This window comes from Syzygium oleosum, unplaced genomic scaffold (genome assembly GCF_021117445.2).
Source record: "Syzygium oleosum isolate NSW1041296 unplaced genomic scaffold, Sole_v2.1 Sole_v2.03, whole genome shotgun sequence".
Taxonomy (NCBI): Eukaryota; Viridiplantae; Streptophyta; class Magnoliopsida; order Myrtales; family Myrtaceae; genus Syzygium; species Syzygium oleosum.
In genome coordinates this window covers 16,953,935-16,980,646 of record NW_026607487.1, presented here as the reverse complement: position 1 = coordinate 16,980,646, position 26,712 = coordinate 16,953,935, and the positions used below count along the sequence as shown (strand labels likewise).

General features: G+C 42.5%; 4 protein-coding genes across 4 annotated transcripts; 1 reads left to right on the top strand and 3 right to left on the bottom strand.

Moving 5' to 3' along the window:
• Window positions 1-1,496: 1,496 nt before the first annotated feature.
• Window positions 1,497-8,171, bottom strand: LOC115671821 (sucrose transport protein SUC3). Its single transcript, XM_030593474.2, has 14 exons — window positions 7,544-8,171; window positions 6,290-6,355; window positions 5,913-6,011; window positions 5,761-5,825; window positions 5,601-5,685; window positions 5,465-5,498; window positions 5,192-5,291; window positions 4,859-4,934; window positions 3,419-3,778; window positions 3,096-3,239; window positions 2,695-2,913; window positions 2,555-2,618; window positions 2,425-2,468; window positions 1,497-1,905 (listed from the first exon to the last, which is right to left on the bottom strand). Exons 1-14 carry the CDS (start codon window positions 7,832-7,834, stop codon window positions 1,735-1,737), a joined length of 1,818 nt encoding a protein of 605 aa, XP_030449334.1. The 5' UTR covers window positions 7,835-8,171; the 3' UTR covers window positions 1,497-1,734.
• Window positions 8,172-17,304: 9,133 nt separating this feature from the next.
• On the top strand, window positions 17,305-18,462 carry LOC115671831 (uncharacterized). Its single transcript, XM_030593482.1, has 2 exons — window positions 17,305-17,545; window positions 17,774-18,462. The coding sequence occupies exons 1-2, from the start codon at window positions 17,305-17,307 to the stop codon at window positions 18,460-18,462; spliced, it is 930 nt and encodes a 309-aa protein (XP_030449342.1).
• Window positions 18,463-18,996: 534 nt separating this feature from the next.
• Window positions 18,997-22,106, bottom strand: LOC115671822 (binding partner of ACD11 1). Its single transcript, XM_030593475.2, has 4 exons — window positions 21,635-22,106; window positions 21,137-21,212; window positions 19,790-19,903; window positions 18,997-19,696 (listed from the first exon to the last, which is right to left on the bottom strand). The coding sequence occupies exons 1-4, from the start codon at window positions 21,748-21,750 to the stop codon at window positions 19,268-19,270; spliced, it is 735 nt and encodes a 244-aa protein (XP_030449335.1). The 5' UTR covers window positions 21,751-22,106; the 3' UTR covers window positions 18,997-19,267.
• Window positions 22,107-23,997: 1,891 nt separating this feature from the next.
• LOC115672003 (transcription factor PRE3-like) lies at window positions 23,998-25,494 on the bottom strand. The gene is made up of 2 exons (XM_030593730.2): window positions 24,961-25,494; window positions 23,998-24,418 (listed from the first exon to the last, which is right to left on the bottom strand). The coding sequence occupies exons 1-2, from the start codon at window positions 25,087-25,089 to the stop codon at window positions 24,272-24,274; spliced, it is 276 nt and encodes a 91-aa protein (XP_030449590.1). The 5' UTR covers window positions 25,090-25,494; the 3' UTR covers window positions 23,998-24,271.
• Window positions 25,495-26,712: the final 1,218 nt, after the last annotated feature.

The following is a 26,712-nucleotide window of genomic DNA, read 5'->3' as shown; positions in this document are numbered from 1 at the left end:
CCTCACCAGGTGTCGCCTACACTCGAGCGACGCCCAACGAGACTAGCGTCGCCAGATTTGGCAAGAGTAGCCCTCATTGGGCTTGCCCTCTCCCAAGCGAGGCCCAACGAGGGTCGGCCTCACCAGGGCTTACCCTTGCCTGTGGCGGTCAATGGCGACCCTTGCCCAGGCGAGGCCAGCTCACCCCACCAGAGGAAGAAGAAAGAAAGAAAATTAAAAAAATCAAAAAAAAATATTATTAAAAAGGGTTAATACTACGAAAAACCTCAAACTGGTACACATGTGACAATTTTACCCCAAACTAATTTTTTGACCATCAAAAACCCCAAACTGGTACACCTGTAACAAATTTACCCCGAACTAATTTTTTGACCACCAAAAACCCTACACTGGTACATTTGTGACAATTTTACCTCGAACTAATTTTTTGACCATCAAAAACCCCAAACTAGTACACCTGTGACAATTTTATCCCAAACTAATTTTTTGACCACTAAAAATCCTAAACTTGTACATTTGTGATAAATTTACCCTCCGTTAGTGTCCGTTAAATTAGATTAATATCACGAAAAATCACAAATTGGTAAACTTGTGACAAACAAATGAGTAAAACCCCAATTGGTACATCCGTCAACTACCACATGTCATCAAACTTAACAATTTGACAGTAAAATTTAACGAAAACTAATTGATGATAAAATTGTCACGAGTGTATCAGTTTGGGATTTTTTGTGGTCAAAAAATTGGTTCGGGGTAAAATTGTCACAAGTGTACCAGTTTGGGGTTTTTGATAGTCAAAAAATTAGTTCAAAGTAAAATTATCACAGGTGTACCAGTTTGAGATTTTTTGTAATCAAAAAAATAGTTTTGGGTAAATTTATCACAGATATACCAGTTTGGGATTTTTCGTAGCATTAACCCTATTAAAAATTATCCACGTCAGTTCCGACAGTACCACGTAGGCAGACCGACGTCAACGTTAGTAATACCCAGCCAAAATTAACTGGAATGACTAAATTGGCACAAAACTAAATTTGCACAAAAAAAAACTTAAAACTAAATTGGCACCAATACAATAAATTTCAGACTTTTCCGTCACTTTTTCCATCTATGCTATATTCTTTGTCTATATAAATATCCATCAACCATAATTCGACAAGTCGTGCGGTATAGAAACGAAAAGCTAAAACGCAAAACTGGTTTTAAACAAAGAACTTCCAAAGTCCACGATTTTGTGGCCTCTAAAATCGAGAGTGCAAATGACAATAAAACAAACAAGGGAGGACAAGAGAGGAGACGGGAAAGATTATTGCTAAATATTAGTGTCTTGAGACATGATTTTCAGTGTTTCCAACCAAACAAGGCAGCAGGACGAAGACGACAGATTAGAACAGAGGGGGCCAAAAAAGGGAGGGACAAGAGAGGAGACGGGACAGATTATTGCTAAATATTAGTGTCAACCTGCGAGCAACTCAAAAAATTGTCGTCATATCTACTTGTATAAGCCTCTCGTCGTATATATGCTGATTTACAATGTACATATACCCACGCCGGTTGGGGGAAAAATGAATTAATTTGAATATGAAATGTGTAACCCTGGAAAAAAATCATGGTGCTGTTGCACCGTAAACGAGCCCTTTGCTCTATTGAGCGAGCCGCGGCGCGTTCTGTTGAGCTATGAGGAGATCAACATTTGAAGGGGTGTCTTGGACTGAGTCAAGGCCACTTCTGCCCTCAGCCAAAATGAAAACCAGATGACTCGTACCCACGACTCGAAAGGTTTGGCAGTTTACGAATGGCAATTACACCAGCTGCTAGAGCAGCAATGGAAGCCAAAACAAAGGCAGGTATGTTCCCCCCACCAAACAGAGCATCCCACGGACCTGCTCCTATCGATACTACCATCTGAAAAGGAAAAACATAATGCACACAAAATCAGCATCAATTTTATCACGAGGGATGCTATAGATACAAAGACAAATTTATAAAACTTGTTTACTAGATAATAATGTTGCATGCTCTTATTGGATACCGAATAGGATTGTTTGACTGCTACTCAGAAGTCTAGATTACAATTTTGTAAATAATTTTTGTAAACCAGTTTTAATGTCTCTAGCATGGGTCAATGCAATGGTCTCCACTCTATTGTTCATAGCAGAGAGAGAGAGAGAGAGAGACAGAGAGAGAGAGAGAGTTAGTGCATTCTCTGATACAAAGATCGTGCCCCAATGATCTTCCAAAAGCAAAAAACTCCAACTAGAAATCATATGCATCCTAACTATTACAAAATGACACTACACTCTTTTATTCAAACGCAAACTAATCTAGTGTCTATGCTAGGAGAAAATATGTGGAGAAAATATGTAATGCCCTGAATTCCAGTTTAAGAGAAGAGAATCGAGAGAATTAAATAAAGTAAGCTACCTGTGGAATAACAATTGCCAGATTAAGAACTCCAATAGCTAGACCTGGAGGGTTACAAAGAGGAGCATGTTGAGTTTGAAAAAAGAAATTAATTAATTTTAACAGAAAAAGGCAATACAAGACCACATACCCTGGCCACCACCAGAATCAGCAGTCAACTCTGCTGTGACAGAAAAGGGAACACTATATGTAATCTACAAGAACGACATCATTAGATTAGTGCATGAAAACACATATATGAGAACAATCAACTGAAGGGATGCTTCTTACAGCAAGGGGAAAACCAAGGATAGCAAATACAACAAGAGACGCCACTTCAACTGCTTTAATCCCTCCAGTTTCAAAATGTTCTGAGATGGATACAGAACTGATGATAGCGGTGCCTGCCATGCAGGCAAACACGATAAAATTACTCAAAGCCCACACGAGCCGTGCCCCAATTCGCTTGCACATTGGTTCGATAAAGAAGGAACTGATGCCAAGAACCACCTACAGAAAGAAACAAAGGAAGTCAAGAGAAAAAGAATATAAGCTAATACTGATTCATATGCGATTTCCATTACATCAACAGGTAAACCGGTACTGTTGAGGGAAAAAAAAAAGCAGAGACATGGCAAATCCCGATAAGATCAGGCTACAAATAAATGATGAACATCAATTCTGAGTCTTACTGAATTCAATAGCAAACCAAAAGCACCTTCTCTGACACCTTGATTGTAAAGGTTTACTGCTGCATCATCCCCCTTTGGATCACCGTGATACACTTCTCTCCCCATCCAGTCAGTGTCAAAAAGAAAGAAAGGAAACCATGACAACTGCATTTAACCATTAATGCATATGTCAGGAAAAGTATAACCAGACTACAAATAAGAACAAAAGACCTATCATGAAGGCAAGCGCCATATGTAGTGTAATTTCAGCTAAAATTGACAAAGACATGAGAGCACTGAGTTTTTGCTAATAAAAGTGCAGGATTATTGAAGTTGGATCGTACCCAGGTTAGAGCCATAACAAGAAGCACTGAATGCATTGCAGGGGGTAAACGCCTTAAACTGGTCAACAACTTCACTAAAACAGCCCCAGGGCCATCATCGAAATTCTCAGTCTGTCCACCATTAGTTTCTGGGCTCGAATGATTAGCAGCAAGCTCTCCTTCATGAAATCCCTCCCCATTGATAGCATTGGCATTGTGAACACCTGGGATGTCTGATTTCATCTTGGACAGTTCCAGACCATTTTGCTTGGAATCATCCAGCAAAGGAGCCACGTCCGATAAACGTTGATGCCCATTCACAGAAAGGGGAACCTCCTCAGCAAAGTAAAGAGTCACCAAGGTACACAATGTAAGGAAAACCTGCACGTAACCAAACATGACATATAAACTCGCATATACTTGACCAGATAATAAATCAATAAAATTCCCCCTCGTGCACTAAACTGAACTAAATATAAATCGGGTGTCCAATTTGGTGCTTAGATAAAGAGTCAGGGTCCTAGCCTCTCGACAAATTCAACTTTTTCTCTACTAAAAAAATCTAACTACAAGCTGGCATTTAATGCATGAGCCAATTTCTAATATATAACCCAAACTATTAAGAACATTGACAGCACTGTCTTTTCATCACTCGTTGCTTTCATCCCATGGAAAAGAATTGAGTGGACCTCTCGGGCAAGACATTCCTTCGGTGTCCTCCATGCTAAAATCAACTTACATCCATATTCCCAAGCAGGTGAAGTAGATCATTTCTAACCCTTGCAAAGATTGTTTGTGTGATTCATAACAAACCTGTAGAAGGTTGGTTTTCCTCTTACTTAAGGTGGGTGATAGACATACTGTTCCTTCACTGAACCAAAATCTATACCTATCTATGCATTGCTTCAAATGTAAGAAGACAAATGTTGCGTACTGTGAGAATAAAAGTGTATGTTTTTCCTAACCAGTAGCACATTGCATGCAAAACCTTATCACTAAATTTAATTATTGTCCTCCCGTATACTCACAACCTTCTTCTCTCATGAGTCAATAAAACAAAGAGTCAGCAATCAGCATCAAGCGACAAATGTTAATGGATGTGTTGATTCTTCGTGAATGGATTCTGTAGATATTTGGCAGGGATGGTGTCTGATATTAGTGAGAGACTCACCCAATGGGGAAGCTATTCATGACGATTTTATTAAACGTATACTATGCAAGAACGAACTGATGATAAAGGGAAATAATAAAACTATGGCACTATGCTTCCCATCTGCTTTCCAATACTCATACCCTAAAAGCAGTATTTCACAAGGTATAGTTTGATTAAAAAGAAGCTCAACGAAGAAATTGCAGTCACAGATCGCAGACACTTAATCATGAAACAAGGCATATATTTCCCCAAGCATACGCTCAACAGACAGGTTCAAGAAGTAAAGTGTGTTCAATTTAAAACATTACCACAGCAACAAGAAATGCAGCTTTGAGATTCCCACAAGCTTCACAACAAGCTCTACTGGTCAGGAAAGGAAACCATCTGCATCAAAAGTAAGATATCAGCAAAAGGAAAATAACAACAAGAAAACCCAAAAGCAGAACCCAAATGCAACAAGAAAGATATTCGATAAGATAACACTGAATTTATTTTTCCCTCAATACAATAATTCAGAGTATAAAATGACAGAGAGGCGACATTTATGAAAGGAATATAATCTCAATAAACAAGGAAACATGTCACACATCTGCAATGATCTCAGAAGCATGTTGCCTCAAAGCCAAGTCAGAAATATTTACCTATGCCAATTCCCACTAGCACCAGAAGAAAAACCAAGAATATTTCCAACAGCCATCCATGAGCAAAAAATAGCATTGGCTGAATTTCTCTGGTCAGGTCCTGCAGCCACATGTGAAGATATATAAACAGCATTAGCATGCATGGATGATCACAAAACTGAAAACTGAATAGGCATTCATTAATTAAAAAAGATGCACATTGAAAAGAATGAGAAATTGGCAAGGAAGAAAAATGAATTTCTGTTGTTAAAACTTAGAAAGGAAAGTCTTAACCTGATAGATCGGCCAGAAGAGCACGAGCTGGACCCTAAAATATGAAAATGTTCAGATTCTTTTCGAGGAAATGTGAAAAATGCAATTTCCTATGTGCCAAGATTGATTGGTAAGATCAATTGTCCAACAAATTTACCTGAACCGTGTTGTTCGCTAGGTCCAGCAACCAAAAGCCTATAATAAAGACAAAAGCTGCCCTTGCTCTAGTACCTTTAAATGTTCTGCATATTTAAAAAAGGTTTCTTTATTTCCATCATCCAACTGACTTCTCAAAAATGAAAAGAAGGAAAAAGAACCTGCAGTGCTCCTTTGTATCACCCAACAAATATCCAATGTCTGCAGAAAATCCGATTAATATCACCTAAATTACAAGGCATAATTTAGGAAATGTATAGAACAACAAAATCTGCACCCAGAATAAAAAAGAATCAGAATTATTGATGCTCACAGAGATGCAGATCATCAGAGATCCAGCAAGAATAAATGGCCGTCTTCTACCATATTTTGATTTGCACTTATCACTCCATATCCCCACAAAAGGTTGAACCTGAAAGATAAAATAAAAGTAACCCCTGGAGATGCACAGATGATGGGAAGTGATTTGTTTCCTTGCTTGTCATTTGTTTTAAAGGAAGAAGAATAGTAAACTTGCAAGGACAGTGAGGTTGTCATAATTTACATCGGTGTAAAACCGTAGAGTTCGAGCAACCAATAAGTTGCCAGCAGGTGAAACCCTTGCACTAGTCCATGAATGTAGCTTTGTTAAAAAATATTTAGGACAATTAATCTAGCATTTCAAAATAAGGCAGAAATGACATCACATACCACAAGACCTGTTATTGGACCACAAAGCCATATGAATGAAGAGAAAGCGTGTTGTATGCCAAGTGTCTGCATCAAATTGTAAAGCCACGCATCATTAGAAGACTAAGATTCTCCACAAAGCAATCAATGAATGTATGGAACACTCTGATAACGGTAGGCTTTTGAACAAATTGTCAAGCTACCAAGATATAAATTAATTGCAACCAACTTAACGAACATTCTTCAAGCTCACAAAGCATTAGGTCAGTAGTACTATCCTTCCAAGACAAGAGGCGGGATAACTGCATATAACCTCGCCTTTCTCCTGCTATTCTGCTCCGAATAGAAAAGCTAATGGTACTTATCACCAAAACCGAACAACAAAGCCAACGGCAAGGAAGCAGAAAATTCAGCAGGGCAGTGTTCTTGTTATCGTTAGTGTTCAGGTGCAGACTGATAATCACCGCACGACAATGGCGATGTTTTGTCTTTACGATGGCTTCAAAAGGACTTCCATTGAGTTCACAGATAGTAGTATTGAGTTAACTAGAAAAGCAAGAGATGTCTAAACACTATGAGAAGGAATTTCATCTCAATTCTCAAGTAAAACTGAGAGCAAGAATCAGCCAAAAGTACAGAGCATAGAAGCTCTGCCTATCAATAAGTTCTAGAATACGACTCCATTATAAGCCACTAGAACAACACCGCAAATAGTTCTCATTCTCATCTGATTCATGATGTGCAACATGCATAATTGTGACCATAATACACTCACCCACCAGCCATTACAGTAGGACCATCCTGAGAGTCTCCTTAATTTAACTAATTGACGAGTGACGATAACTTAAACATCATAACGTCAATTATATTCAAAATTGAAGTACTAAAGAGTTATACTAATGCATAACAACATTCAAATCCAGAATGAAATCTCTAAATCTACGTATTTTGAAGCAAATTCAACTTTTGCATTAAACGAGGCGCCCCCGAACCTATCAAATACACTATCAGCTCAACAGTCTATCATCCATTTTCCCCCGGGGCACACATCTGAATCTGCAATTTTGCCCAACAGAACTAAGTTGCAAAATATCAAATTCGAATACTGTATCCACTCCCCAAAGATCTCATGCGATACCAGAAGTACATCAATCCTAGCCAAAAAGGAAAATACTAGACGCGGATTAATCAGCAGATTTAAACGCACATTAAGAAACACAAACCAGAACGCACTAAAATGAACCCACAGAGACAGTGCCAGCACAACCACGTCACCTGAATATAAGGAGTCAGAAGAGAAAGCTGCAAAGCCCAACCGAACTGGACGCCGGCGGCGACCGTGCAGCTGAGAACCAGAGTCACGAGGCTGCAGTGCGCCGGCCCGAAGTCGCCGCCGGTGCCGTTCGGAGCCCTAGCGGACGGCGGCGACGACGACGACGCGGGGGGAGAATTGAGCTCGATCCGGTGGTGCGCGTCGTCCACGGAAACCATCTCCACTTCCTGATCGTCCCTGAGGTTCCGGTACGGCACTCTGATGGACGACGCCGAGTCCGTGTTCCCCGCCATGACTCGCTCGGACTCCGCGAACTCAAAACCAGCCGATCCTTCGCTCAGTTCAACCGCAGCATCCACATCAGGGTCGAAGAGGCACCACTGCGTCGCGGCGCAGATCCAAATCGGGCAAGATCCGATTCGGAAGAACGAACGAACGAACGAGAGCGCAAGACCTGCGATCAGCGACAGCAACGCGCGACGCGTAGATGGAGAGAGGCGCAGGGGGGAGGGAAGAGCCCGGTCAAATTTGGGCGCGCCGCGCGTGACGGTGGATCTGGATAGTGCGTCGCCCGCAGCAGGAAGGCTCGCGCTGATCCCCGGTGGACGTCGCTGATTGGCGGATCTTCACTCCGATGGGGGGGAATGTTTCCGTGCGCGAGAAGTGAAGATCAATGAACAGCTGAACGCGCTACTTGGGATCGCGACCGTCGGTTCGGATGACCTCGTGACCCCCCGGGACGCGGACGGATCAGGGCCGTCGAGTCGGAAGACCCCATCCCGATCGCGGCGTTCCATCGAACGGGGAGAATGGGAAGCGAGGTATACTCTCACGTCTCATTTGGCTTCCAATTGACCCTAATGTTAACCGAATTAAAATGAAAATATCTACATCGCAAGGGACAAGGGTTTGAAAGAACTCACACTCTCGAATCGACATTATCTCTAAACCCGTCTTTTCCCCAACATCCATTTGGGAGGTTCACGACAACAGTCAATGTAAAATATAGTTTACATATGAACAATTGTATTATCTAATATACTAAGAAATTCATCTACCAAACTGATTCTAAACGCACGTGTTACTTACCAAACGGTATGTGTAAGTACATTTATATACTGACAATGAATCTAATAATAATTGAAAGGGAAAACAATTATTATTAAAAATAATGTATTCATACTTTGAACAATTTCTTATTCGATTTCATGAATAAGTGATAACTAATCCATTTAATTTGAAGTTATAACAAAGTAACATGAAGTATAGTTTATATGGTTTAGTGTATAAATGCCACTTGCTATTAACCGATTTAAATATTACAAAAAAATCAACTTATAATTGTTCTCATTCTACTAAAAAACAGTGAACAAAGATTAAATGTATTGAAAATTGAAGTACATGAATTATCTAATTATTCTAAATGTGCTCGGTCCATTGACTTTACTTCACGTTTGTCATTGTCATGCGACAAATTTTCCACATGGCACCTATTCGGTAAATAAGTTTTAACTTACCCATTTGTCACTTCCCAACATTTATCTCTTTTGGTTTTTTACCATTTCAAATTTGGAGAAATGTGGATAAAGATGAAATATAATATCTCCAATTAATTTACGTGTACTTTCCATGCGACACTTTTCTTTGCACATATTATTGCCATGTGGCGTATGCTCGACTGATAATTTTGAAGATAGAAATATGTGGCATTGCATAAATGATAGGGTTAATATCACAAAAAATTTCAAACTGGTACATTTATAATAAATTTACCCCAAATTAATTTTTTGATTACCAAAAATTCCAAACTAATACATCTATAACAAATTGACCCTCCGTTAATTTTCATTAAATTTTAACGTCAAATTGCTGAATTGGATGACACGTGACAGATGACAGGTGTACAAGTTTGAGGTTTTACCCCTCTATTTGTTACAGGTGTACCAATTTGTGATTTTTAGTTGTACCAATCCAATTTAATGGAGGGTAAATTTGTCACAAGTGTACCAGTTTAGGGTTTTTTGTGATCAAAAAATTAGTTTGAGGTAAATTTGTCACAAGTGTATCAGTTTGAGATTTTTGGTAATAAAAAAATTAGTTCGGGAAAAATTTGTCATAGATGTATAAATTTGAGATTTTTCGTGATATTAACCCTAAATAATATACAGTGAAATATAGCTTATTTTAGTACTTACAGAAATGAATAATTTACCATCTACTTGTTACTTTCCCGCTTGTTTCTTGTTTTTGCTAATGGGTCTTTTTTTTTTCTTTTTATTACGACTCCAAAGAAGGAAATAACTCTTGGCGATCAAGTTTCCTATTAATCTCCATCGCCAACGTTCGCACCTGAAACAGGCAATTCCATATTAGGAAATAAAAATCTGGCACGTATTAGTACATCTTCCATCGTTATAATTACTCTCTCCGTATCTAATTGTCGTTGTGTTCCATCAATGCTTGTGACTTTCTCTCTCCGAGCCCTCCTCTTTCGCTGATGCTTCCACTGAACAAAGACGAGAATGGCCATGGGTATCGCTTCTTCAGTCTCGAGGACAAAACCACCCTTGCCCTCCGCAGTTCCCGGAGACCTTTTCTGATAGACACTGTGTCGGGTATTCGCACGGTTGGCTCGTGCTCTTGGACATGGGCTCGAAGCCTCATCTCCTCGACCCACTTCGCGGCGGCCGGGTTTTCCGCCTCCCTCTCGTTAAGACGTTCCCCTATGTGCTCCAAGTGCTTCGGAGTGACGACGATAATAGCTACAGTTCCGCCGCCTTCTACCAAACAATCCTTTTGGGGCGTCAGCGGAGCACGACCCTACTCCCTCTCCTAACGCTGCGCGACTATATCATATCGAAGGTCGTGTTATCAGCAAACCGTAATGGCGACGCTAAGGGCAAGAGTTGCTAGGTCGTCATGATCTTCGGCATTGAGTCAAAGCTTGCATTTTGTAGCTGTGAAGACTTCGGCGGAGTTGGCGTGTGGATGGAGCTAACTGGTAACGGCGGTCCTTATAGCGATGTCACATTCTACGGGGGCATGCTCTTTGCTCTCTGCAACAGCGAATTCGTCGAAGCGTGGGACTTTAACAGGGATACTCCCTGAAAATCATAGAGATCAAGTCCTCCTTCCCGTGGAAATCAGCTGAGGCTACACGTGTTCTTAAGGCCCATTTGGTTCAACTTTGGAGGAATGCCTTTGGAGAATGTAAATACCTTTGGGCTAAAGGGATTTTCCGAAATGTAAGTACTGTTTAGTAAGTGTTTTTTAAAATCAACTTGGGTTAAAGGACTTTTGCTAATATTATAAATAAAAAAAAAGCTCCGGCGGAGCTTAACCACCGGCCATCGCCTTCGGCCAGATTTGGTCGCTGGCCAACCGCCGACAGCCAGATCTATTCGTCGGCCACCGCCGCCTAGGGTCGCGCGACCCCCAAGCAGTGGTAGCCAGGGTCGGGCTAGCCCTCAGGCGGCGGTTGCCGACCGTCGGACCTGCCTCTAGAGAAGATGAACAGTCGCGATGAACAGTGCAAGTTGCATTCCGAAAATGCAACTTCTCAAAGCACCTCTACCCTTGCATTGGCCAAAAGTCCCTTGGAGAATATTCCAAATGCAACCGTATCTTTTCAAAATGAGTAAAAAAAATTGCCAAACACCATTTGCATTTGACCAAAGGACTTTAGAGCCCAAATGAACATTATAAATACTGAACCAAACGGGACCTTAGTAATGTTTATTTTACAAGCACATACTCGATCCAGGCAGCAGGTGAAATTTTGCTTCTCGGGAGGTTCACGGCGTATTTTGTGAATGGGGGCACGGTGTCCCAATCGAAGAAGATTACCTCCTGACAGAGGAGGACATACACCCTTTGGTCTATCCCTACAGAATCCTATATTTTCATGTTTACGTGCTGGACATCAACAGCGAGGAGTGGGTGGGGTTGGACTCGATCGGTGATCGGGCTATGTTTGTGGGCGGGAGCTACTCGAGATCAGTGTCGGTCCAAGACTTCCCAGAGTTCGAGGCAAACTCAGTATACTTCACCGACGATAACTAGGATCCCGAAGAGCGCCACGACTTGTACGATGGGCACGACATGGGGATGTACAGCTTGCAGAGAGTGAATGTGAGGGAGATTTGCGAACTTGGTTTCCCAGAAGAACGAGCCTCCTCCGTTTTGGGTTTTCCCATCTGATTATCATTCCAATTGAGGATGATACAAACATTGTTCATGTGTCACAAGCTTTTGTGTAGGCTTTGTCAATGAGAATTTCTATACTTATGAGAGTGTTTAGTGCTAGGGATGATGAGATATTGTCTACACTATATGTCTCATTGGTAATTTGACTGTAAAGGAGTTGCGGATATTAAGCCGTCTCTTTTTAAATTTGTATTAGATTTTTTTGACTTTTCTGAATTTTATGATATGCTCAATGAAATCTTACAAAAGATAAATCTTACCGTCAAATTACTGAATTAGATGATACGTAGCAGTTGATGAGTATACCAGTTTAGGGTTTTACCTCTTCGTTTGTCGCAGATTTACCAATCTATGATTTTTTATGGTACTAATTCAATTTAACCGAGGGTAAATTTATCACAAGTATACAAGTTTGGGGATTTTTGCGGTCAAAAAATGAGTTTGGGGTAAATACTAAAGGGTTTTTTTTTTCTTTTTACTAAGACTCTAAAGAAGGAAACAACTCTTGGCGATCAAGTTTCTATTAATCTCCATCGCCAACGTTCACAATATGAAATAGGCAATTCCATATTATAATTACTCTCTCTATATCTGATCGTCGTTGTGTTCCATCAACAAGGGCCATCAATGCTTGGACTTTCTCTCTCTGAGCCCTCCTCTTTTTCAATCTCTAGAAAAAGAATACTAGAGGTGCCAAAAGTTATGTACGGCTCATTTAAGTGCCAAATCAGAGATAAAACGATCACTTAAATACCAACGGCGAGAAATTCCGGTCCAAATAAATATGTGGCATTTATAATTAAAATTTTAATATAAGTTAGTATTTTTTAAAATAAAACCGGTCCACGTGTCATTTCCATGTGTACATTTCTCTTCATCTCCCTCCACGTCATTTTTTTCCTTTTTTTCTTCTCTTTTCTCCCTAATGAAAAGGGTTCAGGATTGGAGGGGCTCGTAACTGATAAGGGGGGGCGATGGAAGGCTTGGCGTAGTAGAAGAGTGTGTGGCGGGAGGTGGAGAGAGCGACGAGAGCACGGGCAAGTGGGAACCACTCACAAGTCTATAGGAGGATGTTGGATTCATTGACGGGTTGGAGAAAGAGGGCGAGGCACGACATGGTTCAGATCTGTGAGAGAAGCACTGTTTAGTCAAGATCGCTTGGTTTCATCTATTGTTGCAGAGCTCAATCGAATAAATAAAGGAAAGAGAGAGGGGAAGAGCAATCACTCCAGACGAACCAGACTCGACGAAATATAAAAGACGCCGATGCGATATCAAATTAAAAAGCCACGAAACACGTCGAGCAATCAATGAATGCCCAAATTGGACGAAAAACCAAGAATAGGTGTGCAAACCTCACCTAGACATTTCATTGAACACTTAAGGTACAACGGTCAAGGATAGAGCTAGAAAGCATTCGGGGAGTAAACTCAGACCAGAACCAGCCATAACCAAAAAACAACACTAGGAATACATAGAGAAAGGTATGAGTAGGCTCAAAACGCGCGGGAACCGGGGCCAACAAGCCTCGGTTCTCCGATTCAACAAAACAAGAGAAAACTTAGGCATACCCTGTGAAGGTAAAGTTGCCAGACACAATTTCTGGGTAGATTAGAACAAAACAGCTCCAGAAACCTCCTCGAGGGACTTGTCCGACGAAGGAGGCAACACCAACCGCGATTCAAACTCCTCACCATGTATGGCCGAGAATGGATCCGGCAGAGCCTCCGGTTTGCAGTCGCGTTTTTCAACGAATCAGCTTCATTGAGGTGGTTTTGATGAATTGCCTAGACAAGAAGCCAGAGAGAAATTCCCTTTCGCTTTCTCATTGTGCTCCCTTTTTCCCCCTCTGCGTTCCCAATTTATTAGTCGTTCAGCAAGAAAAACCAATTTTCTTATTGAACGACGTTGATTTTGGTCATGCATGTCACACCCCAAACCAAGACCGTGGCACTCGGTCCTAGCCCGGTTATGATTTCCTTTGTTCCGGGATTTTCATCACAACGTCCCGTTATGATTTTCTTTGGTTACATACAAGCGGAAGCAATTATACTTAACAAGCAACAACAAGAGCAATGACATGAGCTAGGAAGCATGTTCTTCAAACACACACTAATTTACATGATAGGTTCCTATTTTACAAGCCCTCTTTCCTTACGGGCCCTCTTGATTATTATTTACATCCGGATTGTATCCGGTCTACCACATACTATCCGTACGGCAAGGGTAGTCCTATCTTCTCTACCACGGCTTCCTTCACAAAACAAAAGTTAGTTTTCTCCAAGCTTGGTCGGCTAGTTATGGTCCTCCTGCGTTCCCATTTGGCACTTCATTACTAGCGGCCCCGGGTGGTCAGTCAAAATCAGAAAGGGGTTCAAGTAGGTCTCCATCAAACCAAACAAACCAGGCTTCATAGCAGTGGGGGACTAAGTTATTTGCATCTTCTTGAACCCAAACCATGGTAGTACATTTACGATATGTGACTTCGGACTCTACACCGACTATGTCGATCACGGAAACATGCATTTCTATTGGGAGGCCATGGCGAACTGGGAGTGGTGTAGCCATACCGACCAAGATGAAAATAATAAATAGTGAGTCACAACTCAGTAAGTAAATTCACTATATTTCGGTTAAAAGGTAGCCTCGCTATTGATCAAGAGAACAACCGTTACCGTTTTGCTTGTCGACGGTAGACCGATAGCAAAATGCTTCTTACCTTACCTATGTATTATACATGTCATGCTCACCAAGCAAGAAAATATCAAGCATAGTAATTAAACGTTGCATACAAGATCAACACACGAGATTCATTATTTCTTAACCAAAATCTATCGGTTCTTCCGGTATTCACCAGGCATCCGAAATCCATCGGGCATCGCCTCGAAATCCATCAATGGTGGCATCGTCCCGAAATCCATCGATGACGGCATCGTCCTGAAATCCATCGGCGGCGGCAATGTCCCGAAATCCATCGGCGACGGCTTTAATCCCTCATGTGATCATGCAACAAGCCTCAAACAATCCGGTTTATTATCTTATCAACATTAGCCCATGCATTCAAGCCCAAAGGCATGCGATGCTCGCGTAGTCCATGATCTGTAGGGCGAAATGCCTAATATGCGGGGCGTGATCTAGGGTTCGTGGCTCTGGCCATCATGCCAAGCGCCAGCTTGGAGCCTAATTTGGCCCTAGTCTATACGCCTCAACATAAACCCACACCAAGCCAAACTCAGTCTATCACGCCACAATATGGGTACAAGACCATACGATGTCCCGTCTCGTAACCCATTTGTGCCTTGACTCATGGTCATGATGTAAGAACAAGCAATCACTCATGCAAGCATAAAGCACTAAAACCAAGGTCATCACTCGAGCTCAACCACGCAACACCACATCCTAAGCAAAGGATAGGGAATTCACTTATTACAAGTGTCACGGGTGGTCCTAAAAAGGGTGTTCAGTGATGGTGAGGGTAAGTGAGAGAGAGTGACCGAGAGAGAAATCAAGAGAAGGGCCGAGAAAGATAGAGACCGAAGGAGTAAGGAATGTGTGCCGGTTGAAGGAAAGAATAGAATGGGGTGGTGGTTCACCTATTTATAGCCCAAGCTCTAATGATGATCTTTGCCAAATGGTCCAATCATTTGCATTGAGGTGGCGCCTAATAATAGAGGAAAATTTTGGAAGGATCTTAGACCTAATAATTGGGAGTTCAATTATCTTACAAGTGTCCTACTTGTCTTGCAAGCCTCTCATTAGGGTCATTATGCCTTATGTTTAGGGTATATGAATCACCATTCTCATTAATGACTAAGAGGACACCTAAGCCTTCAATGATGGCTTCTCTAATAATTTCATTGACTTGGTCTCATATTCTTCTTGTTCTCCAAGCTTCTTGAGCGTGTGACTCCTTTAGAACACTCAAAAACACACAATTATTGAGTATATTAGAAGATAAGATCTTTTCTAATGATTAGTCCACAATTATTGATCTAAGTTTAACTTGGTCTTCTTGGCTTCTTGTCCTCCAAGCTTGGGACGTGTAAGACTTGTTCTTGTCCTTCAAGAACACCCAATAATTCACTAAGGACAATTAACTTATGGTTCATCTTTTTCATTAAGCACAAACCTCCAAAATTTATTATTACAAAAGCAAAGGTTAACTAAGGCAAAACGAGAATTTTATGTGTTCATTAACGATCGACAATCCTTATTCGAACTGAGGTTTGGTGTGGAAATATGTCCAAGCATTACCAGACATAACCGAATCAAAGTCCGGGTTGATTGGTGCAAAGTCGGACCAATTGGAGTGACCAAGCGCATGGCCTGTTTGGTCTGGCCTGACCAAGCGCAAAGCCTGGCACATGACCAGGCCACACAAGCACGGGGCCGGGCACACGGCCGAGCCATACGAGCGTCGGGTCCTACTGCACAGGCACATAGCCGAGTGTACGAGCGCGGTGCCGGGCCGCACGATTAGTACACCGCGCACAAAGCTGGGCCACACGAGCGAGGGACCGGTTTATGGACCAAACACATGCATTAGCTCACGGATGGGCAAAATGCATAGCTCGTAGCTAAGTCTGTTTGGCACGGAACTAGGTCGGAGCCGGATAAGGCACAATGACTGGCACACGGCCTGGCACAGAGCCGATCCGTGGCCTAGCTGACGGGCACAAAGGCCGGTCTATGACCGGGCACAAGGGCATGTCTATGACCGGGCACAAGGCCTGGCTTGCGTGGCCGGCACAAAGTTTAGTCCGCGACCAAGCCACAAGGCTCTTGGCCTGGCACATAACTCATCCATGGCCTAATCGACTCAACGCATCGATCCATAGCCAATTCGCGACCGGTCCACGCTCGAGTATTAATGACCCATGGTCGATCGAGCCGCGTGGAATCAAGTACTACGGGATCAGTCCATGGTCATCCGCGACCGATGCATGGCCGAGCGGATTCATCCGCGACTGATACATGCCCACACGGCACTGATCCATGGTCATCCCGGACCGTCCCACCAGCGACTTTTTTTGTCGAAAAGTCAATCCATAATCAGATCACTCTAATCGACTTCCGTGATTGGGGAGTCATTCCATTATTGATCCCTTGGCCAATCCATGGACAATCCTTCGATCGTGCCATGACTAACCATCGATACACTCGTTCCGACCATACTATCCATTCTATTACCGACTCTCGAATCGGATCGCTCGCCAATTCCATTACCATTTACCTTTGGTCGCCTTGATCCAAATTGGGGATGTCACAGTGCAGGCAGGTGAACTTGTTAAATAATGTCGTTTTGGGCTTTTTATGCTTATTCAGACCTCCGGCGAGCCACGCCAGCAAAAAAATATTAAGATATTGCCACATCAGATTTCCGGCATTCGAGACCGGAGTTGATACTTAAGTGATCGTTTTTTTTTTAAGTGGCACTTAAGTGATCCGAAAAAAAAAATTTAGCACCAAACTAAGTGCCGTCCATAACTTTTGGCACTTCTGGTGTCGTTCTTCCCTTAATCTCCATTGCCGATGCTTCCACTAATCCCCATTGTCGATGCTTCCACTGGACAAAGACGATGATGGCCATGGCTGTCGCTTCTTTAGTCTTAAGGACAAGACCGCCCTTGCCCCCCGCAGCTTCACGGAGACCTTTTCTGATAGACGTTGCGTCGGGTCTTCACACGGTTGGCTCGTGCTTTTGGACGAGGACTCGGAGCCTTATCTCCTCGACCCACTTCGCGGCGGCCGGGGTCCTCCACCTCCCTCCCGTCAAGACGTTCTCCTATGTGCTCCAAGTGCGTTGGAGTGACGACGACGACAGCTGCAGTTCCGCCGCCTTTTACCAGACGATCCATTTGGGGATCGACGAAGCATGACCCTACTCCCTCTCCTGACACTGCGCAACTATATCATCTCGAAGGCCGTGTTATCAGCAAACCCTAATGGCGATGCTAAGCGCAAGAGTTCCTAGGTCCTCGTGATCTTTGGCATTGAGTCGAAGCTTGCGTTCTGCAACTGCGAAGACTTCGGCAGAGTTGGCGTGTGGATGGAGCTAACTGGTCATAGCGGTCCTTATAGCGATGTCACATTCCATGAGGGCATGCTCTTTGCTCTCTGCAACAGCGGATTTGTCGAAACGTGGGACTTTAACAGGGATCACCCCTTGAAAATTATGGAGATCAAGTCCTCTTTCCCGCGGAAATCAGCCGAGGCTGCACATGCTTTCAGGAATGTTTGTTTTACGAGCACATACTCGATCGAGGCAGCGGGTGAAATTTTGCTTCTCGTGAGGTTCACAGCAAATTTCGTAAATAAGCACGGTGTCCCAATCGAAGAAGATTACCTCCCGACGGAGGAGGACATACACCCTTTGGTCTATCCCTACAGAACCTTGTATTTCCATGTTTACGTGCTGGACATCAACAGCGAGGAGTGGGTGGGTTTGGACTCGATCGGCGACTGGGCTGTGTTTGTGGGCGGGAGCCATTCGAGATCGGTGTTGGCCCGGGAATTCCCAGAGTTCGAGGCAAACTCAGTATACTTCACCGACGATAACTGGGATCCCGGAGAGCGCCACGACTCGTACAGTGGGCACGACATGGGGGTGTACAGCTTGCAGAGAAGGAAGGTGAGGGAGATTTGCGAACTCGGTTCCGACAAGATCAAGCCTCCACCGCTTTGGGTTTTCCCATCTGATTATCGTTCTAATTGAGGATGATACAAACATTGTTCATGTGTCACTAGTTTTTGTGTAGGCTTTGTGAGTGAGAATAAATTAAGTGAATAAATTGCTGTCAATAAACACATTCACTTAATTATAATAAAAAAACAAGTTTAAATAAAAATTCTGTCACATATATATTAGTTTGTTTTATATTTATTTTGGATAGTTTACATTAATTCTAAAATGAAACTAAAAAAATACAACTTCATTTATGAAAAATACAAATTATCTATGACATTAACAGTGATAGATCATACCTGAAGACAATAATAAAAGGAAATTAGTAATCAATACATTATAATTAATATACGGTAGAAACCAAAAAATGCAAGTTTGACTTCTTAATTTGATTGTTACGTAATTTGGCAGATGTTATTTTTGTGGTATTTTTCAAGAATTTTTAAGGGCATTGTGAAACTTTAAATTAGTCCCCATCAAAATATAGAGTTCGAAACAGTTGTGGAAGACGGTAAGTTAGTTATGTTTTCGTATAGAAAGACAGTTATCCTAAAAGTTCTGCAACAACAGTAGAAAGCATTCATTCTCCCCAGACAGATCAATGTATCATCTAGACTGATTATTCAAACTTTGTACAATCTTCCTCTCCTGATAAATGCACAAAGAGAATCAGCAAAGGCAGGTAAAGCGAACGGGAATTTACAACACAGTCACTCTCAAGTTACTTCCCGCAATAGTAATATACACGAACATCCCCTTTGAAGTTAAAGCAACAATCTACATGGAAACCCCGTTATAAAGCAAATAGCTGCCGATGTAACTAAGACGTGTGAACTCACTGCCTCGCCCCGTGACTACCCAAGTCCGCAGCTACTTTAGCTGCGCGATTCAGCGCATCCGATACCCAAAGAGCGCCTCTAGAGAAGTAGCCACTGTTTACCACAGTGTTTGCAGCTGCCGCAGCTGTTCTTCCCGTGGCCGATACAGCAGATCTCGTGTACTCTGTAACGTGGTACTTCTCATCCACTGATTTAACAGCATCGACCCCGGCACAAATCTTATCGGCAAGGCCGGTTCTCTCAGTCAGCTCGGCAACCTTTGCCATTGCAGTCGCCGAAACTTGATGAGACTCGTCAAAAGCTTTTGCCTTGGTCAAGGCGTCTTTTCCGAGCGTATATCCCATGGATAGCATAGTTTTCACCACATCCTGAGCCACGATCACTACTTCACCAGGATTGGGCACATATTGGCTTCCATTTGGGCTCTGCATAGGGCAGGAAAGAAGGGAACTCCTTGGCAAAAACTCCTAACAATAGCAGCATATAATGTCACAACTCTGGTGCAGAGAAACGCTTACAGTTGAGTTGCTTCCATCTTCATGCCTTGAGGAAGACCTGTTCCAGAAATCGAGTTCATCTTCATATTGTCCCCAGCGTGTTATGCAGACACGCCGATCCACAATGGTTGCACCCTGAAAAAAGAAACATTTACATGTAAATGCTCACAAAGTCTCACTATATTCTTTAAAACATGTCAAAACTTATAAGTTAGGAGGACAGAGTAACATTTCAGATGCCATACGGAGAGAGAGAGAGAGCTGTAAGAGAGGAGATGGTGATGGTCTCAACTCGAGCGAGTGAAAATTAGTGGTGTAGTATGAAGGACAAAGTGATGTTAGGAGAAAGGAAGCGCAGGCACAGAGGAAGATGTGCTGATGGAACAACTCAGCCAGAGACAAGCAAAAGGAAAAAGAAACAACAATTCCACAGCATAAGCTAAAAAAAAGCAGGTTTTAAGGATGTCGTGAGAGTGAACATTGGTTCTACAATCTGTCATTTGACCTCAGAAGAACATTTCTCGTTACTCGTTCCCCTGCTTTGGTCCACAAATTTGAGAATAGCAACATGTTGATGGCCCCTAACAGTAGATGCGGAGCAGCTTGGTATCGAGTGCAGAATTTTTCTTGAAGTTGCATAAAACAAAAATACTTTCCTCAATCCTGACCTTTCTCTTTTATTGTTTGCAATCACGTGCAGTGATAAGTGCGAGGCTCAAAACACAAATGGAGTGCAGAATTTGGTCCACAAATTTGAGAATAGCGACATGTCGATGGCCCCTAACAGTACATGCGGAGCAGCTTGGTATCAAGTGCAGAATTTCACTTGAAGTTGCTCAAAACAAAAATACTTTCCACTACATAACCTTTCTCTTTTACTGCTTACAATTACATGCAATGATAAGTGCCAGGCTCAAAACACGAATGGAAGGAAAGTACACAGCAGCAAACAAACAAGACATATCCTAGACCCCTAACCAGTGACAGCTGAAAAGATCAAAAGAGCATGCAACAAGGGTGGTAAAAGGAGAGATCTGGAAACACTAGAATTTGTTTGTAACTGATGCAACATTGGTTATGTACAAGCGGATATTCCCCTCAGCTAAGCAGCAAGAAAAATGGAACCTCTCAGCTATTCTCATGCCACATCATGTAGATAGTTGCAGCATAATATCTTTGAGAAGAAATGCCAAGCTATGCGCATGTATTGCGTGTAGGTCAGTCACTTCACGACGGCGTTCTTCTCCAAGCAGAGAGACACATGAGTTCAGTCAACAATGAATGGGGGATATTACATCAGAAGGCCTCTACTTCTGCATTACTTATCCAATTTCAAAACTCTTAGGTGTTGGATGTTTAGTGACTTACACTGAGCAAGACAGCAGTTTCCTGAGAATAAGCATCTTTGAATGTCACATAGCCTGTACACGCAACATCTCCACACCTATCAACCGACACAGACGCAATGCAAATGTCAGGAAAAAAAAAAAAGAACACATGGGAATACATTATAGCATGTCGCGGGGGCAAAAAACGTATGCACTAATAGCACGATCGATGAGAAAGCATGCCGAAAAGAACAATCTTTCACAACGATACAGGACCCCCATCAGCAAAAATAAACTCCACCTAATCAAGTCATTACATATCGATGTTTATCATAGGAAAAATCCAGAGGATGGTGATCCGATCCCACTGCAATCTCAGCTGAGACTAAATTTCATCAATCTAGGCATATACAAATTGCGAACTGGAAGGCAGACTCCAGTCTCAAGCTCAACCCTTCCGAGAACCCAAAAAAAGCAAACACCTTATGCTCACCGAACGAACAAGGCAATTAGAGGCGAGAGACGAGACGAGACGAACCTGACGATCTCGACATGGACGATCGCGCCGGAGAAACCGAAGAAATCGTCGAGGTCCTTCTCGGTCGCTCTGGGAGATAGCCCCGTGACTTCGATCGAATATCCTTCGGAGCTCATCTTCACCCCGAAAAATCCCCCCCGCCAAATCCCGATTTCTCACCCCCCCTGGCTCCGACCAAGCTAGTCCCTAAGCACAGCACCCAACGGGGTCAGTCATCCCGACAGCCACTTCCGAGTTCAAGCTTGCAAGCCCACGTGGCTGTCCCCTTCGCGTGTACGAACCCAAAAGAAGCCCCTGCCAAAAGGGCGAAGATTCTGATGGTAAATTTCTCAATTCGTGTACCTCCGAAGCTGTGGGTCGCAAGCAGAAACCGCAGATCGAAGCGAAGAAGAAGATGAAGAGAATGGAGAGACTTCGAGACGAGACGCAACCGTCTCCGACAGGTGGGTTCTGGTTTTTGGCGTGTGAACGGTTTCTTTTGGATTTTCTTCGGAAGCAACGGCCGCCGGTCGCCGTCGTCGTGGGACCCCCCGGGACGTCGTGGGGACACCGTCCCGGTCGGTGAGCTTCGACGTTCGTCGGATCGAGTTTCGGGTTGGCCCGCCCGGTCGTGATGGATCAACGACGTTTCACGGGGGGCGAAAACCGGGTTTGATGTCCCGGGCTCGGTTGCGGTGACCTTTCTGATCCGGAACGATAGGCCCAAGGCCCATGAAGCGTATAGAATTAACGTAAGCAGACCCCAAGACCAATTACTTTCTCTCTCTACTACAGGTTTGATGTCAATCTATTGAAATGGCTTTCACTATTACCCCGATTTACATAATGTAACTTCGATATTGGATTTGATCTTTGCACCTAATCTTAAGGAAAAATGACATAAATGGTTCATAAACTTTGACTCAATATGCAATGTGATTCATAAATTTTTAATTTGTTTAATACGGTTCCTAGACTCTATATATAAATGTTCAATGTGGTATCTAAATTTTTAATTCGTTCACTATGGTTCATGAACTTTTAGTACATGTTCAGACTATATGAAAAGTTCAGGGGTCATATTGAACAAATTAAAAGTTTAAATACCATATTACATATTGAGCCAAAGTTCAGAAACTATTTATGCCATTATCCCTAATCTTAATTAGGAGCTCAAATACTAGGGTTCTCCTAATGTTCATCGTCTCCCTCACTCTCCAAAATCAATCTCTGGTCCAAGCAATCGCGGCTGATGATGATAGCACAATTATTAATGATTCTCAAAGAAGATCAATCTCTAATAAATTAGTCTGGAACAATCCGTGTTAACGAGACTGTTTGACCAGCTGGTTTAAGACTGTGAACCCACGATGACTTGCAGAACAATCCAAAGGGAAAAGGGGAAAAAAGAAGCGAAAGAGGGTGATATGTCACAACAAGATTGCACACTCGCTGCGGACATGTCCCAGGAAATGTCAAGCTCTGTCATCGACCACCGCATGACAGGATTCGGTTTCGAAGGGTTTGAATTTTGACTGTCAACAGTAACTATTAGGTCCCCCGTGTTGATTGACGTGGACCAGAACAGGACACCGCCTACTTTCTTGTTTATCTAAGGCAATTACATTCATCATTGCGTAATCCATGAGATGATTATCAACATATGGTTTGGATGGAATACCCAAAGACTCGCCGGCCTACCAAAGGAACACCGAGTTATTTCCGGAGTTACGTGGATTAAATCCCGGTCCCCTATGTAACGTGCGCACGACACGTGAATATCCAGCTTAGTGCAAATAAAATTCATAACAATTGCATGCATGCATGCATCCGTAAAATTTGTCCAAGGGATTGATGGAGTTTAGCATTTCTATATTATGCTCAGATTATTTTTTGCATTTCTTTCTTTTTTCGGCTATACAATTACTCGGTCGTTTAGATGTAAATAAGCATGCTAGTTAATATAAGGTCGCCGAGATTATGTAAATTTCATGCGATATACTTAGGTAAAGGAATATATCTTGAACCTAAACATTAAATCCCCTATCTGTGGAGTCAAGATCATCGTCTTCAAACAGTATATCCGTGTTAAGGTTTTGTGAGCTTCAAGGTTGACCCGACATGGGTCCACCCTCTTTTCCTCGAATAATGGGGAAATCCTTTGAACCTGATTGAACAAACGGACGAACCCCATGGCATTATCTAGCCTCCAAAAGCCAAATATTTCAAACTTAACTGTGCGAAAATTTAATATTCTCGTTAGCGAGTGTCGCAATCAAGAGTGGGAAACCGAAAAAAGGAAAGGAAGATAACATTAAGTATTGCGTCTTCCGGAAAAATGCGGAGACAAAACGTAAATTACTCGGACACGAAATGCTAAAACGTTTAAGAGCTACAAAAGTAGTACCCTTCTTATTAATAACATATAATGGAAGTTAAATAACTACAAACAAGGTTTTTTTGGGAAGAGAGACATGGACATGAGCTCATGTTAGCTCTCAGTCTCCGAGGCCTACATAGCGACCAAACCCTAGCTCTAGCTAGAACTAGAAGATCATCAAGATTAATATAAGGAACGGTACGAGAAAGGAGGGAATTAGGAGGTAAAAATTACGAAAGGGGAGAGTGTATCAATAATTGCTTATTTAACTGCTATCGTCACATGAGCAAGCTCCTGATAATCGCCGCTTGCTCGCTATCGGAGTCCGCCAAGAGCTCGGACAGCCGCTCGCTAAGATCATCTACTTCTCTGTGCAGGCTTCTTATGTAGTTGCAAGTCTCCTGCAACACCTTGGAAGCCGATGCCTGCATGTACATTCCACAAAGAAAAAGGGTGGTTATGATATTTTCACGGCACCGATAATACTTTTCTTCACGTTCTCTAACAACACTAAATGGTTGTGGAGGAAGCTATTATTGACGTTTATCATGAACCTATGAGTTACGGAATGACCGATAGATATTATTTAGAGTGTTTATGTAAGAGATGAAGTGAATAATGAGAGCTATACCTACAGATATTCTCTGTCAGTACAAAACGAAGTTAATGAGGGGGGGGAACAAGAATGAGTCCCACACCCCTCAAGTTGCAGAGAGACAGAATTAAGCAACCCAACAAGAAAATTAATGAGAGGGCTATGTGTGGGTTCTTTATTTTTATTGAATGACTTTATCTTGTATGCGAAACCACGAAATGAAGACCACACAAAACTTATAAGAGTCTCAAGTGGAGAGAGAGAGAGAGAGAGAGAGAGAGAGAGAGAGAGAGAGAGGGAACAAAAAGAGCTGTTGATAAATTTTCTCTGTTGTGTGGTGTGTGCGCGCGCGCGCGCTTTACTTTTTTTTACCTTGTCGGAGCGCCTGTTGCGGATTTCAGGAATGAGACGTTGCAACTTGGAGACGAGGTCAGCGATCTGGTCGTCGCTGATTCTTGACACTCCTCCTGACTGCCTCGAGCGGGATCTTCTGCTAGACATTGTTGTGCAGTGAGAGAGAGAGAGAGAGACAGAGTGTGTCAGAGAGAGGTGAGAAAAAAATGACGAGGAGTGAAGCTAAGAGGAAGGTGGTGCTGATCTCTCAGGAACAAGATTCAGATAGAGAGAATAATAAGAGAGAAAGGAGGGAGAGAGTTAATAAGGTCTGTTTTTTGCGTCAGAGAGGACTCGGAGAGAAATGGGGGTTAAGTTCTGGGAAGATGGGTTATGGAGGGAGGGAGACTGTGGAGGGCCGACTATACTTATAACGGCGAGAGAAATAATTTTCGAGACAGGCTACGGACAGAGAGATAAGGGAGCCATGAAAAAAATCAAGAAGCGAGTAATAATGAATGGAAGAGAGAGAGAGAGAGAGAGAGAGAGGGGTGTTGGGGTTGAAGAAGACAAGTGCATGGGAGAAAGCAGTGGGCTACGGTGGTGCCTTTAAATAGGGAAAGAGAGAGAGAGATGTCCTTCTCCAAGTGCCTGCAAATTGGGGTTAGAGTTCAAGTGGTATTATGAAATGTGCCGCTTCATCAGACGACGCATTGGCCCTATTTGTGTCAGCCCCCGCCATGCATCCCCATGTTATCTATGCTTACATTCCTGTCAATTTGGCCCTCTCACCCGTCCATATGTGTTAGTAGCCCCTCTCTCCAATTCAATGCGAGAACATGGAAAACTGGAACAGTTCCTTAGTCAATTCATATTCTTCCTCTCATCCTTTGAATCGGTGGGGAAAATCATGTAACCTCTTGGATGGAGGCGTGGATCTCATGATTTATCGAAAGATATTTAGAAAAAGATTTCGCAGAAACAAATAACGTTTCGCACCAATCATGATTGGAGAAAATGGCAAGTATGATAATATTAAGTAAAAACCCACCAATTAAATTTGAAGGAAAACACGACCCATGAAGGAAATAAGTACTGGAAGCGGAAGGCACCCAATGCATGTGTTATAAAGCAACTCCTGGTATTGATTGAAAATACCATAACGTTAAAGCTTAAGTGGCAAACCATCCTTTTTTGAATTTAAATTGTTAGAGAATGACGGGAAATGCGTCGATACACTCTGTTCCAGAATCACGATGCTTGTGAGTTCAATGAGATGAGTTGGAATGATTCCGCACATATTATTCAAGACTATAAAGAAGGGGAACTCGTAAATGGGATTATGCTTGGGGCGTGGGAGAATCAAAATTGAGATTTCTGACTCAGAGTACCAAATCAAGCTCAAGGTCTGCAATCACCTTCCTTATGAATTGATTATAAACTGTCAGAGAAGATTAGAAATTGTATCTTCGTATGCTGTAAGAGACTCTAGTTTATTCTCTTAAACAAAGATTGCCAGGACTTGCGAAACTTACTTTATTAATTTCCTTGGTACGTAGGTTTTCTGTTCACGTAATTATTGTAAGACTATGTAAGTGGACTGCGAAGTGATGCCATTTGACCCCTCATGCGCATCCCCGGGACCTGACATGGCACGTGTCGTCTCGTGAACTCTGCCCAAGCCCTGCTTTTTTGCCGGATTTGTTAATATCGCATGAATTACTTTATACTATATAAACAATGTTGTAGGGCGTATTAGTAAAAATTTATATCTTTAGAGTCACGGAGAAT

Bases quoted from the DNA above. Each gene is read 5' to 3' on its own strand.
- LOC115671821 (XM_030593474.2), bottom strand. From the start codon at position 7,834: ATGGCGGGGAACACGGACTCGGCGTCGTCCATCAGAGTGCCGTACCGG. The intron at 3,779-4,858 runs GTAATGTTTTAA...GGTTACGTGCAG, and splicing joins CTGCATTTCTTGTTGCTGTG to GTTTTCCTTACATTGTGTAC. The intron at 2,619-2,694 runs GTAAGAAGCATC...TCGTTCTTGTAG, and splicing joins TCCTTGGTTTTCCCCTTGCT to ATTACATATAGTGTTCCCTT.
- LOC115671831 (XM_030593482.1), top strand. From the start codon at position 17,305: ATGCTTCCACTGGACAAAGACGATGATGGCCATGGCTGTCGCTTCTTT. The intron at 17,546-17,773 runs GTGCGTTGGAGT...GCAACTGCGAAG, and splicing joins CGTTCTCCTATGTGCTCCAA to ACTTCGGCAGAGTTGGCGTG.
- LOC115671822 (XM_030593475.2), bottom strand. From the start codon at position 21,750: ATGAGCTCCGAAGGATATTCGATCGAAGTCACGGGGCTATCTCCCAGA. The intron at 21,213-21,634 runs GTTCGTCTCGTC...GTCGGTTGATAG, and splicing joins GTCCATGTCGAGATCGTCAG to GTGTGGAGATGTTGCGTGTA. The intron at 19,904-21,136 runs GTAAGTCACTAA...TTCTTTTTTCAG, and splicing joins AAACTGCTGTCTTGCTCAGT to GGTGCAACCATTGTGGATCG.
- LOC115672003 (XM_030593730.2), bottom strand. From the start codon at position 25,089: ATGTCTAGCAGAAGATCCCGCTCGAGGCAGTCAGGAGGAGTGTCAAGA. The intron at 24,419-24,960 runs GTAAAAAAAAGT...ATGTACATGCAG, and splicing joins GCAACAGGCGCTCCGACAAG to GCATCGGCTTCCAAGGTGTT.